Consider the following 17,639-nt stretch of genomic DNA (forward strand, 5'->3'; position numbering starts at 1 on the left):
CAGTCCGGTCTCAGTCCGGTCTCAGTCCGGTCTCAGTCCAGTCTCAGTCCAGTCTCAGTCCGGTCTCAGTCCGGTCTCAGTCCGGTCTCAGTCCGGTCTTAGTCCGGTCTTAGTCCCTGTTTGTTGCTGACGACACCTTCAGGTGTCCGTTGGACTCTGTTCTGGACTCGGACCCGGGGTTCTTGTCAGATTCTGAGTGTTTCTCTGCTTCCTGTTTCTCAGCTGTACCGGGACGCTGCCGAGTGCTTGAACCTGCTGTCTCAACGACTCGGCTCCCAGAAGTTCTTCTTCGGAGACTCGTAAGTTGATGAGGAGTAAAGCTGCTGACTCGGGTAAATAACGAGTGGAGACTCCAAACGGAGCTTGAAGCTCCATCAGTGTTTGTCTGAGTCCTGCTGCGACCGTTCCTCTGCAGGCCGTCCTCTCTGGACGCGTACGTGTTCGGACACCTGGCGCCCGTCCTGAAGTGCAAACTGCCGAACGGGAAACTGCAGCAGCACCTGAAGACCCTGGAGAACCTGACGGACTTCTGCTCCAACATCCTGCTGCTCTACTTCCCCAGAGACGGGCGAGGTGAGGACAACAACCCCGTCTTCTGTTTGTCATCAGGTTCAAACTTGGCTTTTTAGCTCATTTCTGACTTCATGTAAGCAGATGAGCTCATCTGGAACAGGTTCGGATGAAATCAGGGTTAGATTTTCAGGAAACAATGAAAGCTGAAAGAAGCATTTATTCATGTTTTCATGTCATGAAGCGTTCTTCACTTATTATTCTGTCGGTTTTAGTCTCACTGCTCCTCCTGCAGCTTTAAAAACACAATTATTTGGTAGCAGAACATCAAAAAACTGAAACTCATAAATACTCTTCAAAATAAGAGTCTGGTGGTGTCAGACTTAATGTGAGCCTGAGGTCCATCAATCGGCCTCAGACGTCAGTCGAGTCTCACGTTCAGGTTTCATTTTACAGAAAGCTCGGGTCCGACGGCACCCCCGCAGCACGACGGCGGAGACTTTGACAACGTCCCGAACAAACGCAGGAAGCAGCTGCTGTCGGCGCTGGTGGCTCTGGGCGCCATGTTGAGCTACGCCCTCCTGACCGGCATGGTGTCCATCCAACACGTCCAGCAGGAGGCGCTGGAGGAGCCGCCGGACATGGAGGCCATCGGATCGGACGACCACGAGGAGGGCGGGGGCGGCTGACCTCGCAGGACGTCACGGGACTGTTTGTGAAACGTTCAGGAGGCTGCAGGGACGCTCGGAGGCTCTGAGCGGACAGGAAGTGGAGCGGGGACGGGTGTGTGCGCAGACGTTCATGCCAACAACATTAAATCAATGAAGTCACTTAAAGCAGCTTTGTTTTATGTTTTTAATGTTTCCACTGTTAAAAACTAAACCACAAACTCGCAGCTGAGCTTCTTCCAGTTTCTCACCTGAGAAAAATACAATAAATCCATAAACCAAGACTTCATCAGTCTCTCACATTAAACTGATAAACGAGCTGCTGAGATTTAACGGTTTTATGTTTTTGTGGAGCTGAAACCTGAGGCTCAGGTCAGAGGTCAAAGGTCAGAGGTCGGTCAGATTTCTTCCAGTTCCTTCAGGTTTCTGTAACATCAGACCATCGTCACCAAATTACTTCAACACGACCCCAGAACCTAAAATTAGGTCGTTGAGAATCTGCTGGCAGCAGATGTTCCAGATGTTCTCCTCTTCTTCTTCTGCCATCAGCCTGGAAAACATCTGGACCTGAGGTCTAAAACCTAGAGATCCTTCCAAAACGGTGGAGAGAGAAATTATGTTTTCTGTGAAAAGGCAAGCTAGGAGCTAAAAGTAGCTTCAGAAAACAAGCAGAGGCAGCAGCTGAAGAAGATTTTAAAGAGAAAGTTTCTGAAGGAACTGAAGAGATCTCAGCTTGTTTCTATGGGAACATTTTTGTAAATAAAGTTTTGAGGAGTATAAAAGCTCCAGCAGCTATCAGCCGAAAGAGCCGAAGGTTTTAATGGTGAACGGATCAAATACCAGAACGTCTGCAGGAGTCAGATTGTTTAAAACCATCAGACTCTGGATCTGAAACAAACTGATGAGGTTAGAAGAAAAAGAGCTTGTTGTCTCCGCCCGTCCCGACCGGGTCCGGACTCTCGCGGGACGCCCAGCTGCACATGACGGCACCAGCCAGGAATCCTGGCCCGGCTCCTGGAGTTCTCCGCTCAGCCTAACGACCTGATCTGGAAGCAGTTTGTGGAGCCGAATTCTTCCTCCCAAAAACTCTCCGAACCGAGACTCGGAGAGGAAACCATCTGTAAAAATTCTAACGGGTGTTTTTGACTCTGCTGCTCCTTCAGGCTCCCCTCACCTGCTGTTACAGGCAGGTTTCCATGGCAACGCCCAAGGATCGGAAACAAACAGGAGGAGAAACTGGTTCCAGTGAGACACCTCAGGCCTGACGTCAGAGCAGCGAGCAGGATGGACCTGCTGGAGGTCCAGCTTCATCATGGCCCTGAAGGTCCTTCAGAGCAGGAAGGTCACCAGATCAAACGGAGACTTCCTGTTGTCATGGCTGCCTCCACGGTTGCTCCCAGCTTCAGGCTGAGTCCAGATCTCCTCTCATCTCAGCTGAAGGACAAAGCAGCTTCAGAGAAATGTTTTCAGATCTGAAGCTTCGTCTCGTTTTCCACAAAAACCTTTTATAGATGAACATCAAAGGCCCTTTGATGTTCATCTATAAAAGAACTGATCCATAAAATAAGAAACAAACTTCACACAACGTTCTCGCTTTACTGATCCTGAAGCTGAAAGTTTCTAAGCAAAACATGTGACCATCTGCCTACAGAAACAGCCGAAGGAGCTGGACACAGCTGAAGGGCTGGAGACAGCTGAAGGAGCTGAAAACAGCCGACCCACACTTCAGAACTTCCTGTTTGAGTTCATAGTTTGTAGCTTTAATTTAATTTAGATTCTCCTGATTTTATCCTGGAAAACGTGTGAAGGCAGAGTTCAGCTAAAAGCAGAACAGCTGAAAGCTAAATGCTAAAAGAAACAAGAACAGCTGAACCTAGCTGGTGTTCTCACTGAGTTGTGAGTTTTCAGCCAAAGACCTTCAGAACGTCTGGAGAACTGAAGACCAGAACCTTTCTCAGGTTCCAGGAGTCAGAACCCTCAGCCAGTTCAGAACCTTCAGGCGGGTCAGAACCCTCAGCCGGGTCAGAACCTTCAGGCGGGTCAGAACCTGCTCATGTGCTGCATGTTTACAGTACGCAGCTCTGAATTCCTGAGTGGAGCTCAGATGTTTATCCAACAACAGCAGGAAGGAGAACTGGGAGCAGCTGGACCGCCTGAGGGACAAGAAGTTCAGTCAGGAGACAAACCGTGTCCTCTCTTCGTCTTCGTCTTCATCTTCATCTTCATCTTCATCTTCATCTTCATCTTCGTCTTCAGACGATACAGCCTCACTTTTATTCTGACTTCATCTGATGAGTCTTTTTATTTGGTTCCCATCAGCCGCTGCAGTTTTATTGTTTGGCAACTAAAACCAGAAACATCTTCATCCTCATCATCCTCTTCATCATCGTCCTGTGGCCTTCTGCAGCCAGCTGCTGACAGCACTGAACTACAAACTGAGACCAGGTGCGAACCAATCAGAAACCTGCTGAGTCTGAAGGTTAACCACCTGAACAGGTAACTAACCCGTGTTACCCGCCTGGTTAGTCAGTTATCTTAAACCGGTCCAGTTTGTCCAGAACCAGCTTAGATCTGCTCAAACACCATGACACTTCCTCTGCCATGCTTCACAGCTAAGCTGCTGCTCTGTCCTGGTGTCAGGATGTTCTGCTCTGCTCCGAACCGGACCCACCGAACCGGACCCTCCGAACCGGACCCTCCGAACCTCTCTGGACCTCAGCTTCGAACCATCAGCTTCATCAAACCTTTTACTTCCATCTGGACTCATTTAGGAGGAAACTGAAACTTTCCTCTGTTTAAAAACTAAAATATTTTTTTATAAATTTCTGTTTTTTTGTTTTTGTCTCCGGACGCGCGCGCGCGCAGAGCCGAGCGCGCGCCCAGCTGCAGTCTCAGCTCGCGGACCGTCAGTTTCTGCTCCGGAGGTTCGGAGGTTCGGTCTGCGGCTCGTCTCGTCCCAGCTCAGCGCAGGCGTTTCGGTCCGGACGTAACCGAACCGAACCGGAACTCCTCCGACCTTGAAGCCAGAGTTCGGTGTTTTTACAGGTTTCATCTGGACCTGGAGGATCCCGGTCCAGAATGGCTCGGAGTTTCCCGGTTCTGCTGTCAATCATCTGTGTCCATCTCACGGCGGGAGTCCCGGACGGAACCGAAGTCCAAGGTACCAGAACCGAACCCGAACCTGAGGTTCTGTTACTGAAGGTTCGCCAGGTGAACTCATCGAACTTTACTTGTTCTGTTCGGTTCCGAACTGTGACCTCCTCTAACAGAACCGAACCTCTTTAAGAACTGGATCAGAGATCAGCTTCTTACCCTTTCAGAACCTTTAACAGACAGAAGTTCTGGTCTCTGCCACCAGAATCTGGGCCGGACCACGAAGTTCGGCTCGGTCCAGTTTGCTCCGCCTGTCCTCATCAGAAGGTCTCGGCGGGCGATATGCATTCCTTCAAGGAACGCTTTGAATTTAAAAGAAACCAGCAGCTCCTGATCCGAGACTTTATCAGAACCGAACGGGTCCATCAGCTGCTTCTGTCTTTCTGTGGACTTCAGGTTCTGGAGGTCAGGTCCAGGTTCTGGGGGTCAGGTCCAGGTTCTGGAGGTCAGGTCCAGGTTCTGGAGGTCAGGTCCAGGTTCCGAGGATCAGGTCCAGGTTCTGAGGTTCTGAGGGTAAGGTCCAGGTTCTGAGGTTCTGAGGGTAAGGTCCAGGTTCTGAGGGTAAGGTCCAGGTTCTGTAAGCCGGTCTTAGAAGGCCGAGGCTGTGGGTCTGGACTCTGGGTTTCAGACGGGGGGGGGGGGTCCGGTCCCGTCCCGTCTGCAGCTCCAGACGGGAATTTAAATGTTCTGGTTTTACAGCAATAAACTCGTCATTCTGACTGAAACTCAGAGTCTGTTTCAGCTGTTTCAGCTGTCAGAAAGCAGCTGAATTATCAGCTGAAGCCTCCTTTTTGCAGACCTGCAGAGTCTGTGGCTTCCTGTTTGTAGTTTCTTCAGCAGACCTTCAGACCTTCAGCTCATTCAGGACATCCAGCTGTGACTTCAGCTGTTTTATTAACTTTGACACTTTTAGAAATATTTAATGTTATCAGAAGAACGCATTCAGATCTTTTTAAATCCTGAAAAAGCTTTGTGCTCTTTGAAATCTGCTTCAGCCAACATGCTGAGCTTTTAGCTTTTAGCTGCTGTCCTGCTGGTCTTAGCTTTTGGCTGCTGTCCTGCTGATTTTATCTCCTGTCCTGCTACTTTTAGCTTTTAGCTGCTGTCCTGATGGTTTTAGCTTTTAGCTCCTGTCCAGCTGGTTTTAGCTTCTGTTTTCTTTAGTTTTCAGATTTTGCTCATTTTAGCTGTTGTTTTGATGGTTTCAGCTGTAACATCTCACTTTCAGCTCTGTTTTTCAGCAGATTGCAGATTTGTGTCTCTGTGTGTTTTGTAAAAGTTTTCTTCATCTGATCGGATTTTCAGGCCCTCTGAACGTCTCTGAAAACGTTTTTCTGACCCGAATCGTCCTCTCCTGTCTGTCCTGTCTGTCCTGTCTGTCCTGTCTCTCCTGTCTGTCCTCAGTGATCGACGTCCTGAGTCTCCAGGACTCCAAGCAGAGCGCGGCGGCGGTGGAGAAGCTGTCGGGCGCTCTGAGCACGCTCAGTGACGTCTACCTGGTGTCGACGTTCCGGCTGCCGCCCAAGCTGGGCGGGGTTCTGTTTGGTCTCTACAGCAAGCGGGACAACAGGAAGTACCTGGAGGTCGCCGTCATGGGGAAGATCAACAAAGGTTGGTTGAAACGGGCCGGCTCAGCCCGAATGTTCTGATCCAAACTGCTGGAAACCTGTGAGTTTCCACGGAGTTCTGGGTAAGGAGAACTGAGGCGGAGTGTTTGGTCTGAAAGGTTCTCGCCTCATGGAAACTCACAGGCTGCTGGATTCTGGAGGTTCTGGAGGTTCTGGAGGTTTCAGAGTCAAACGGGTTGAATTTAGGGGCGGGGACAGAGGAGTCATCGTCAGAAAGAGGAAGCAGCCGTCTTGTCAGAGCTGGAACATCTCACAGATTCAGCTCAGAACCACAAGAGGTCCAAGGAAGGAACACTAGAGAACCAGAGACCGGATCGGAGACGACCAGGAGAGAATCCACGAGACGAGCTGAAAAGGTTCCTGCTGGTTCTGATAGAACCCACAGAGTACCAGTGGGTTCTTTCAGCAGGACGATGTTCTCTGCCTTGCTGCTGAAATGCTTTGAGGAACATGAAAACCAGTTTGGTCTCCGTCCGTGGAGGTCCACCTCGTAGCGTCAGGACCTAAAGTTCCGGGAAAGTGAAGGGTGTTTGGGTTCTAGTTCTGTCTGCCTGTAACTCTGTTCTCTCCACGTTCCTCCATCCCTCCTGGTGTTCTGGGCTCCGAGCCGCCAACATCTGAAGGTTCCTCCTGTTGTTACAAGCTAAACCTCAGCCTGTCCTTCCTCCTCCTCCTCTTCATCAGTTCTGGTCCGGTACGTGAAGGCTGACGGGAAGCTGCACACCGTCAACCTGCAGAACTCCAACCTGGCCGACGGTCGGAGCCACTCCGTCATCGTGAGGCTCGCCGGCCTCCAGCGCAGCAGCATGCAGGCAGAGCTCTACGTCGACTGCCGATTGGCCGACTCCGGTCAGGGCCTGCCGCCATTGGTCCCTCTGCCCATGGAGGTGGAGACGGTGGACATCAGACACGGACAGAAGTCTTACGCCCGACTGCAGGTCAGAGAGGAGAACCTGATCTGTTTTAGCTGTTCTAGCCTCTGTTCTGCTCATTTGAACTTTAACGCCTCGTTCAGCGGTCGCTGTTTTCACAGAAAGGTTCGTTTCTCTCTGGTTACTATTAAACTGTTGTCTTGAATTCTGTTGCTCAGGTTAGAAATAAAACATTCAGATCCAGAACATGCGTCTCGATCAGGAACAGTTTGTTGACAAAATAAGTTGGAAATCAACAGGATTTTGATAAAACAGTCGTGTAAAATGTTAAACTCAACATGAGTCTTCTGTCGCTCACGGTTTAAGAGCTGCAGCTGTTGGTTTGAGGCTTACTTTTCAGTCTGTTTCTGTCCTCCTCTCATTAACTTGGCACTCAGGGAGTGACAGACACAGGTGTATGGTTACCACGGTGATCACAGTGAGCGTTTTAACATTTCTTTGGTTGTCTTCACTCGTCTTGTTTTGTCTCCGTGTCCACCAGGGGGCGGTGGAGTCCCTCCGCCTGGCTCTAGGGGGCAGCGTAGCTAACGCTGGCGCTCTGACTGACTGTCCCTTCCAGGGAGACGCGTCCGTCTACAACTCAGGTGAGTCCACCTGGACCGTCTCTGACAGCTGCGAGCTAAAAGAGAAAACGTGTTTTAATATTAAAGTTACAGAAATCTAAACTCTCAGCATCTATCAGCTGAACGGTTTTTATCTTTAAACGGATAAATTATCACAAAGTCTGAAGTTTGAACGCTGACTTTAAAGATAAACAACAACATGTTTGTTTGTTCGTTTACTTCAGTGAACGGGGAGCTGCACTCCATCCTGGGTGAGATTTCATTTACTCAGAACCAGAACCAATCATCGGCCTGATCTGACCAGTAATCTGATCTCTGATTGGACGTCCTGTTTGTTTGATATGTGGTCAGGTGAGCACACGAAGGCTCTGATTGGTCAGCTCATCATCTTCAACCAGATCCTGGGAGAGCTGCGGCAGGACATCAGAGAACAGGTGAGACGGGGGGACAGGTGAGACGGGAGGACAGGTGAGACAGGGGGACAGGTGAGACGGGAGGACAGGTGAGACGGGGACAGGTGAGACAGGAGGACAGGTGAGACAGGAGAGACAGAGGTCACATAAGACAGGAAGACAGGTGAGATGGGAGGACAGGAGAGACAGGGGGACAGGTGAGACGAGAGGAAAGGTGAGATGGGAGGACAGGTGAGACGGGAGGACTGGAGAGACAGAAAGATAGGTGAGACGGGAGGACAGGGGGACAGGTGAGATGGGAGGACAGGTGAGACAGGGGGACAGGTGAGACGGGAAGATAGGTGAGACGGGAGGACAGGGGGACAGGTGAGATGGGAGGACAGGTGAGACAGGGGGACAGGTGAGACGAGAGGAAAGGTGAGATGGGAGGACAGGTGAGACGGGAGGACTGGTGAGACGGGAGGACAGGAGAGACGGGAGGACAGGTGAGACAGGGGGACTGGTGAGACGGGAGGACAGGAGAGACAGGGGGACAGGTGAGATGGGAAGACAGGAGAGAGAGGTCACATAAGACAGGAGGACAGGTGAGACAAAGGTCAGATGAGATGGGAGAGGCTGGAGGACAGGTGAGACGAGAGGACAGGTGAGGCAGAAGTCAGATGAGACGGGAGAGGCTGGAGGACAGATGAGACGGGAGGACAGGTGAGGCAGGAAGACAGGTGAGGCTGGAAGATTTGAACCAAAGACGTTGTCTCTGTGTGTCCGTCCTCAGGTGAAGGAGATGTCTCTGATCAGGAACACCATCCTGGAGTGTCAGGTTTGTGGTGAGTCCCTGTCCTCTCCTGTCAGATCTGAGGACCTGATTGAAGCCGGTCTCAGTCTGTCTCCGTCTGTCTTTCTGTCCATCTGTCTGTCTTCAGGTTTCCACGAGCCTCGTTCCCGCTGCTCTCCCAACCCGTGCTACAAAGGTGTGTCCTGCATGGACAGTCTGCAGTACCCTGGATACACCTGTGGACCGTGTCCTCCTGGAACCACCGGGAACGGGACGCACTGCAGGGACGTAGACGAGGTACTGCCCGAGGACATGAAAGACACATCAGACTGTCCCTCACGTCCTGTAACCCCCCTGCTGTTTGTCCTCAGTGTGAGCTGCAGCCCTGCTACGCTCCTGAAGCCTGCCTGAACACGGTGGGGGGGTTCAGCTGTAAACCCTGTCCTCCAGGCCTGTGGGGGGCGCCGCTGGCTGGAACGGGACTGGACTATGCCAAGTCCAACAAACAGGTCAGACATGACATCTTGTCCTCCTCCTGCTGTTCAGACCTCCAGGAGACGTCCCTTTCATTAACATGGAGGGGCGGGGCCTAAAATTCTACTGGGACCAGCCACTAGGGGGCGCTCACACTTTGATTCCTGGTCTTGTCTTTAGTTTTTGCAGGAATGTGTAGATATTGATGAGTGTGTGTTGTGTGTGTCTGCAGGAATGTGTGGACATTGATGAGTGCATCGATCTTCCTGACGCCTGCGTCTCAAACTCTGTCTGCATCAACACTGTGGTGAGTTCATGCTGTTAGCTCATAGGAAATAAGAAACTCTGACATTTATTGGTGTAAAGTTTTATAAAAATCCGTCTGGAATCTGATCTGGAATCAGCTGACTGAGTGAAACGGCTCCCCCTAGTGGCTGTGAGGCTGTAACAGCGCTGCTCTCTCTCAGGGGTCCTACAAATGTGGAGGCTGTAAACCCGGTTTCCATGGCAACCAAACATCAGGCTGCTTCCCCAGGAAGTCGTGCTCGGCGTTGACCTTTAACCCCTGTGACAGCCACGCCCACTGCACCATGGAGAGGAACGGAGAGGTGTCCTGCAGGGTGAGGCTGTCAGCTCGCTGCTGATGAACAGAAACACACATCTGGATGTTATTTTATCTAATTAACAAAAACAAAAGACAAAGTCATGAACTATCATCAGTCTGATCTGAGGTGATTCACTGACATTAAAATCTGGATCATTTAGTTCTTCAGGATGTCTTTGTTGGTCTTTTTTATAGATATCTGAGTTAAAACCTGTATTTTCCCTCTGATGGCAGTCAGTGTAACATTCGGTGTTTTCAGTGTAACGTGGGCTGGGCTGGAAACGGACACACGTGTGGGATGGACACGGACATTGACGGTTACCCGGACCGGTCTCTGCCTTGTATGGACAACAATAAACACTGCAAACAGGTCCGATGGTCCCTGTCCCGTCTTCTGGAGACGCGGTTCTAGTTGAGCTCTTCTGCTTTGATCGGATGTTTGGGATCTCACGTTTTGTTGTCTGTCTTTGTCCATCAGGACAACTGTGTCCTCACTCCAAACTCCGGTCAGGAGGACGCCGACAACGACGGGATCGGAGACCAGTGTGACGAGGACGCAGACGGAGACGGCATCAAAAACGTGGAGGTTAGAGGTCAGCCGTGTTGTTGCCGTGGCGACGCGTGTCCGAGGCGTCAGGTGATGTGTCCTCTGTCCCTCAGGATAACTGCCGGTTGGTCGCCAACAAAGACCAGCAGAACTCGGACAGCGACTCGTTCGGAGACTCGTGTGACAACTGTCCCACCGTGTCCAACAGCGACCAGAAAGACACGGACAACAACGGACAGGGAGACGCCTGCGACCAGGACATCGATGGAGACGGTGAGACAGACCGATTCTGGTCCAGATGTCTGGAAACAGTTTTATTCTCCAGGTTTCTACCTGGAGTTAGATTTTAGGATTTTCCAGCTCTGGGAAGTTTGGGAAACTTTATCTGCACTTCCTAAAAAAATCTAAACGTTGCTGCAACGATCAGATGTTTGTCACATTTATTTAAAATAAGATTAAAGTCTCCATGATGTCCTCTTTTGGTTCATGTGCCACTAAAATGTCCAACATGAGGAGAAGGAAACAGGAAACAGATCCCTGCAGGCGGGGAGCAGAACTACAGGTTAAAATACAATAAATTAGTTTATAATAATTCTTATTAGGTTTATTATTCTCATTTATCTAAATGTCTCTCCTACAGAAACCTTCACAGATAAATGCTTCATCCTGGATCTCTTCATTAAGAAACATCATCCAGAAATCTTATTATTATCTGAAACCGGAATGATCTGCGTTTGTTCAGGTATTCCCAACGTTCTGGATAACTGTCCGAAGGTCCCGAACCCGATGCAGACGGACAGAGACAGGGACGGAGTCGGAGACGCCTGCGACAGCTGTCCTGAGCTCAGCAACCCCATGCAGGTAGGACGGGTCCGATCCACGGGACCGGTTCTGATCAGCTTCTTTGATCCGTAAGAGACCTGAGGCACAGATCATCTGATCAGTGATGTCAGGACCAATAACAGGCAGGTCAGAGGTCACAGGGCTGCTCCATCTCTTCCTTTCAGACGGACGTGGACAACGACCTGGTGGGAGACGTTTGTGACACCAACCAGGACACGTACGTCTGACAGACACACACATGTACCCCCCCAACCTGAACCTCCACCCCAACCAGAGCCTCCACCCCAACCTGAACCTCCACCCAAACCCGAGCCTCCACCCCAACCTGAACCTCCACCCCAACCAGAGCCTCCACCCCAACCTGAACCTCCACCCCAACCTGAACCTCCACCCCAACCAGAGCCTCCACCCCAACCTGAACCTCCACCCCAACCTGAACCTCCACCCCAACCTGAACCTCCACCCAAACCCGAGCCTCCACCCAAACCCGAACCTCCACCCAAACCCAAGCCTCCACCCCAACCAGAACCTCCACCCCAACCTGAACCTCCACCCAAATCCGAGCCTCCACCCAAACCTGAACCTCCACCCTAACCTGAGCTCCTTCTTGTCCTCTGCAGGGACGGAGACGGACACCAGGACACCAGAGACAACTGTCCCGACATCCCCAACAGCTCCCAGCTGGACTCGGACAACGATGGCCTGGGAGACGACTGCGACCACGACGACGACAACGACGGCGTCCTGGACGACTTCGACAACTGCAGACTCATCATCAACCCAAACCAGAAGGACTCAGACGGTACCAAAACCAGAACCAGAACCAGAACCAGAACCCGAACACAAACAGAAAACTGGACCCTGATTGGTTCACGGGGTCTTTACTTCTTGGATTTATTTCCCAGGAAAGTGCCATAAATTTAGTTTTTGTCCTCCTGTCCCCCTCGTCCCCTCGTCTGTCTCTTTCTGTCTGTCCTCAGCCAACGGCGTGGGAGACGTCTGTGAGAACGACTTCGATAACGACGCAGTGATGGATCAGGTGGACGTGTGTCCGGAGAGCGCCGAGGTCACGCTGACGGACTTCAGGGCCTATCAGACGGTGGTCCTGGACCCTGAGGGCGACGCCCAGATTGACCCAAACTGGGTGGTTCTGAATCAGGTGACAGATGAACGTCTCAGAGACACTCGGGTCATTTTTCCCTTCAGTGATGATGTTTCTGTCCCGTGACCCGTTTCTGTCCTGTGACCCGTTTCTTTACAACAGCAGAACGTTTCTAACGAGCAGCAAATAAAGAACTCAGAGATGTTTTCTGTTCCAGGGTATGGAGATCGTCCAGACGATGAACAGTGATCCTGGTCTGGCAGTTGGTTCGTTCTTCTCTTTAAACCGTGATAAATATCAGAGCCGTCCTCCGGTTCTGGTCCGGTTCTGATCCCGCGTGTGTCTGTAGGCTACACGGCATTTAACGGCGTCGACTTCGAGGGAACGTTTCACGTGAACACGGTGACCGACGACGACTACGCCGGCTTCATCTTCGGCTACCAGGACTCGTCCAGCTTCTACGTGGTGATGTGGAAACAGACGCAGCAGCTGTACTGGCAGAACCTGCCCTTCAGAGCCACGGCCCAACCCGCCCTGCAGCTCAAGGTTCTGCTCCGGCCTCCGCTCAGGTCCCCATCCTCTTCATGACTGCAGAACCTGAACTCATTCCTCCGTCTGTTGGGACCTGCAGGCGGTGAAGTCCAGAACCGGACCGGGGGAGTTTCTGAGGAACGCCCTGTGGCACACCGGAGACACACAGGGGGAGGTGAAGCTGCTCTGGAAGGACCCTCGAAACATCGGCTGGAAGGACAAAACCTCGTACCGCTGGCAGCTCAGCCACCGGCCGCAGGTGGGATACATCAGGTAAGACCAGAACCAGGACTGAGACAAGTCCACACCAGCAAAACAAACTTTATTTTTACTTAGTAAAGTTCAGTTTTTTATATCTGTGTGAGAAACAGGGACGTCCTTCCCCGTCTTCACTTCCTGTCCTGAACCTGGAGACTGAATCATTCAGGACTGAAACCCTGACAGGTTCAAACTGGACACAAACCATGAGACAGCAGGACTCTGTAGGTCTCTGCAGGACTCTGTAGGACTCTGTAGATCTCTGCAGGACTCTGCAGGACTCTGTAGATCTCTGCAGGACTCTGCAGGACTCTGTAGATCTCTGCAGGACTCTGCAGGACTCTGCAGGACTCTGCAGGACTCTGTAGGACTCTGCAGGTCTCTGTAGGTCTCTGTAGATCTCTGCAGGACTCTGCAGGACTCTGTAGATCTCTGCAGGACTCTGCAGGACTCTGCAGGACTCTGTAGATCTCTGCAGGACTCTGCAGGACTCTGTAGTACTCTGTAGTAGTAGTACTCCAGTAGTACCCTGTCTTCCTGTCCCTCCTGCAGTTTTTAGCTGTCCCCTGTCCCCGTCCCGGCCTGCAGATGTCTCCTCCACTCGTCCATCTTTTCTTTCCACTGCATTCTTTCTCCCCCTGAAAGCCTCGGGGCCCCGGGGCCCCCCGGTTCTCCATTGTACCCGTCTTCATGACGACCGCAGCCCTGGCTAGGACCGGCCTCGGCAACCGTTGATATGCAGATGAGACGGAGGCAGAACCACACGCTGGTTCCCGTCAGGAGGCTCACCTGTTTATAAACTGGACTGCTCAAACCTGGAGGTTCTGGAAGCAGATCTGAACAAAAAGAAAACATTTTCCAGTCGGTCTGAAGGTTTCTCTGAGTTCAGCTCTTTGCTTCCAGGTTTATAAAAAGAAAAATCACCTTTTTATTTCCTCCTATTTTCATTTTTTATAAATCAGTAATAAAAGTATCGATGCAGAAACTTCTTATTTCCTGTTTAAAGCTTCATTTCCAAGTTGTTTACTATCTGAATATTTTGTCTCATTTCAGCCGCTCAGACATGAAAACCTTCGGCTGATTCAGCTGCTGGGACTTTTTTATACTTCTGCTGTTTTCTTCTGCTGCTTAAAGCTTTCAGCTGCTGTCACGCTAACTTTAGCTTTTACTTCTGGTTCAGCTCTTAGCTACAGTTCTGCTAATTTTAGCTACAGTTCTGACAGTTTTAGCTACAGTTCTGTCAGTTTTAGCTACAGTTCTGTCAGTTTTAGCTAGTTTTCTTACCTTTCCCGGTTCAGTTTCGGCTCCTTCAGCTTCTTTCTCCTCAGAGCGTCTGTCCTGGATCTCACTCTGCAGCTTTTAAATAAAACGTTTAAAATTCTCTTAGATTTTAACTCTAAATCTTCTCTTCAGGCTCAGAAGTAAAGATTCTTCTCATGAAACCGTGTAGAAACCTGCAGAACCCTGTGGGCCCGTCAGAACCTTCTGCTGCTCACGGGTCAGGACTTTTAGTTGTCTTACAGCGACTGTTTGAGGCTTACTTTTCAGTCTGCGTCTGGTTCAGCTGGCAGTCAGGGAGTGACAGAGACAGCTGAGTGGTTACCACGGTGACCGTAATGAGCCGCTGGCAGGTGTTTGTTCTTCACGTTGTGGCGTCTCGGTTCCTCAGGGTGAAGCTGTTTGAGGGAACCGACATGGTGGCGGACTCTGAAGTCGTCATCGACACGACGATGAGAGGAGGACGGCTCGGGGTCTTCTGCTTCTCCCAGGAGAACATCATCTGGTCCAACCTGCGCTACAGGTGTAACGGTACGAGCGCCGCTCGCCCGCCGGTCCTGGGGGAGGAGTCATTCCAAAGAGCTGCTGGAAATTAAACTTTATCTGCTTCACTTTCAGACACGGTGCCTGAAGACTTCAAGTCTCATCGTAAACAAGTCATGATGCACATCCAGGTGTGAGCTCAGGTCCCTGCAGCGTCCCCGAGCTCCTGGGAGGAAACGTCAACGTGTGTGTGTGTGTGTGTGTGTGTGTGTGTGTGTGTGTCAGAAACCAGGAAGTTCACAACCTAATTTCAGCTTCTTAACGAAGACAGCAGCAGTTTGGACCTCAGACAAGCCGCCTGTTGGACCTGCTTACTCTCTGAACTGTAGCTTCATTCTTCTCTCAACAGAGAGAGAACGTTTAAATATAAATCTGTTGAAATCAGGCGATAAGCTGCTGAAATAATCCTAATGATTCGGTTTTCTTTGTATGTCTGACCTGAGGTGACCCACAGGTCTTACCTGGGGAGGGTTTACGCACAAACCCCGAACTTTAACCCGTGTCACAGTGTGGAAGCACTTCCTGTTTATCATAAACACCTCCAGTTCTGGTAGCTGCTAAAGCTGCAGGTTCAGATGCATGCTGGGATACGTTCGTACGGACAGCGGAGGCTGCGAGGCGTGGGGGGTGGGTGAACTGACCGGCGCTCGTTAATTCCCCGCAGATTGAAAGATAACGAGCTCTCAGAGGCTCCAACAGAAATTAATTTTCTTTTCTGTGTGAAACGGTCCGATGGAGCCTCGTGTTGCCAGAACCAGAACCAGAACCTGGAGGAAGAAGACAAACAGAATCTGCAGATTTAATTAAATCCCAGATAAGAGATATTTAAAGTTTTATCATTTCCTGCAGCCTGACGGCTCTGAGCTGCTCACCAATCGTTTCTGATTAAATCCAAACTGAAGTTGTTGTTTTTATCCCGACCTGCAGCCGTCCTGCAGCCGACCTGCAGCCGTCCTGCAGCCGACCTGCAGCCGACCTGCAGCCGTCCTGCAGCCGTCCTGCAGCCGACCTGCAGCCGACCTGCAGCCGACCTGCAGCCGACCTGCAGCCGTCCTGCAGCCGTCCTGCAGCCGACCTGCAGCCGACCTGCAGCCGTCCTGCAGCCGACCTGCAGCCGTCCTGCAGACTCAGAGAGATAAACGTCTTCATGTGGTCAGAAAAGAAACGACAGCTGACATTAACAGCAAACAAAGAAAAAATAATTAATCAGGAGCGAAACTCCTGGAACATGATTTGTTTTTTAACAAATAATAAAAAGATTCAGTTTTCCTTTAATGACCCGAACGTCTGTAAATCAGAAACATGACTTCTGCTCCAAAACGCCTGAGTTTTTATTTTCCATCTAATGTTTTATAATCACAAACTGGAAACAAACAAAACTTTATTCCTAACATTCGACACGTTCCTGCCTGAAGCTCGACTCTTCGTCTCTTCGATGTATTTTATCTGAAATAAAAACCAAATCAGGAGTTTTTCTATAATCTTGGTTTCATGATTGTCTTTAAACGAAACTGAAGCTCAGAGTTCAGCAGCTTCAGATCAAACCTTCGGCTCGTCCCCCGCCCACCTGGGGTCGCGACCCCTGGGCCGGGGAGGCCGGGACGAGTGCAATATTGGAGGCGGGGACGTGACAACAGTGCACGGCATCCCGGACCTGCCCGGCCCCGGGAGGATCCAGAGCTCATCCGTGAACCAGGATTACAGAGAGAATAATTTTACCTGCTGCAGGTAGCTCCCTGACTGATGAGCTAACAGCTAGTCTGAGCCAAAACGTCAGTCTCACACATGATTACAGAAACGTTTCCATCGTCTTCAGTTTGCTGATATTTACTAACAGCAGCAGCAGCTGGCTGTAGCACTTCCTGCAAGAATATGTCTGCTGGAAGAACATTTTAGTTGAAAGGTTCTTAGCTGCAGAAACAGCCGAAGTGTTTGTTTAGCTGCAGAAACAGCCGAAGTGTTTGTTTAGCTGCAGAATCAGCCGAAGAAGAGCTCAGCCATAATAACGTCCACGTGGTTTCAGCTGAGCTTTGATGCGTTTCTGTTTTTTACTCAGATTCGTTGAGTGAAACCTGCAGATAAAACTGATTTGTTTACCTTGAACGCAGACCTGCATTCCAGAGCTGCTTATAAATAAATCTGGAGAAACATCAGAATAAACTCCTTCAAACTGCAGCATCTGATAATTTAAACTCTGTTAGTTCAACCTGAGAAACATCTGCAGCAGGTAAGATATTAACTGTTCACATAATCTCACGTTGTTTGATGTTTCCTGTTAAAGTTTGATTCTTTGATCCGGTTTAAAGTTTCAGTGACTGTAAACAGGTAATGTCACTTAAAGTTTCTCAGATTATTAAATAAAATCCTACAAACTCTTCAGATCTGAACCAGAAAATAAAAACAACAAACTCCTTATGGCTTCAAACGGAACCAGAACCAGAACCAGAACCGGTGGAGTCTGAAACAGGTTTAATAAAAAAACATCACATTTCTGACTGAACAGAAAAACGAGTTCAATTCAAAGATTTTTTACCATTAAAATCAGAAACAAAACATGAGCTTTTTATAAAACTAATAAATATAAAAAGGTTTATTCTCTGTGGAAATTAATAAGATTTAACTGTTTAACAGAAATTACTTGAAGAAACATTTAATTAGGTTCTAACTGAATTAATTCATTTTACTCTTTAGTTTTTGACACTTTTCAATATAAACTTATTTTTATTAAAGTAGAGAAATATTCCTGTTCATGTTTTTATCTTTTGTTCTCAGGAAACACGTCCAGTTTAAAAACATTCAGATAAACTTTCCTGATAGTTT

At 49.8% G+C, this 17,639-nt stretch overlaps 2 protein-coding genes across 3 annotated transcripts in view; both read left to right on the plus strand.

Annotated features, from left to right (window-relative positions):
• Positions 1-1,346, plus strand: part of LOC108251415 (metaxin-1) — a 10,962-nt gene extending 9,616 nt beyond the window's left edge. The window contains exons 6-8 of the mRNA XM_017441717.3: positions 223-299; positions 416-573; positions 967-1,346. Coding sequence (XP_017297206.1) covers positions 223-299; positions 416-573; positions 967-1,199 — 468 coding nt within the window. The 3' untranslated portion in view covers positions 1,200-1,346. The remainder of the gene's footprint in view (positions 1-222; positions 300-415; positions 574-966) is intronic.
• Positions 1,347-4,036: 2,690 nt separating this feature from the next.
• thbs3a (thrombospondin 3a) lies at positions 4,037-16,300 on the plus strand. 2 transcript variants are annotated; one of them, XM_017441719.3, is made up of 23 exons: positions 4,038-4,338; positions 5,736-5,942; positions 6,644-6,897; positions 7,373-7,475; positions 7,679-7,705; positions 7,806-7,888; positions 8,640-8,691; positions 8,788-8,936; positions 9,011-9,148; positions 9,346-9,420; positions 9,581-9,733; positions 9,977-10,087; positions 10,196-10,303; positions 10,378-10,537; positions 11,007-11,125; positions 11,272-11,324; positions 11,728-11,909; positions 12,088-12,266; positions 12,427-12,475; positions 12,559-12,755; positions 12,841-13,013; positions 14,668-14,807; positions 14,895-16,300. In XM_017441719.3, the coding sequence occupies exons 1-23, from the start codon at positions 4,257-4,259 to the stop codon at positions 14,954-14,956; spliced, it is 2,856 nt and encodes a 951-aa protein (XP_017297208.1). In that variant the 5' UTR covers positions 4,038-4,256; the 3' UTR covers positions 14,957-16,300. The 2 variants fall into 2 exon arrangements, with proteins under 2 accessions (XP_024858771.1, XP_017297208.1); XM_025003003.2 differs by having other exon boundaries at positions 4,037-4,338; positions 8,640-8,936.
• Positions 16,301-17,639: the final 1,339 nt, after the last annotated feature.

The sequence above is a fragment of the Kryptolebias marmoratus genome, linkage group LG16 (genome assembly GCF_001649575.2).
Source record: "Kryptolebias marmoratus isolate JLee-2015 linkage group LG16, ASM164957v2, whole genome shotgun sequence".
NCBI classification, from domain to species: Eukaryota; Metazoa; Chordata; class Actinopteri; order Cyprinodontiformes; family Rivulidae; genus Kryptolebias; species Kryptolebias marmoratus.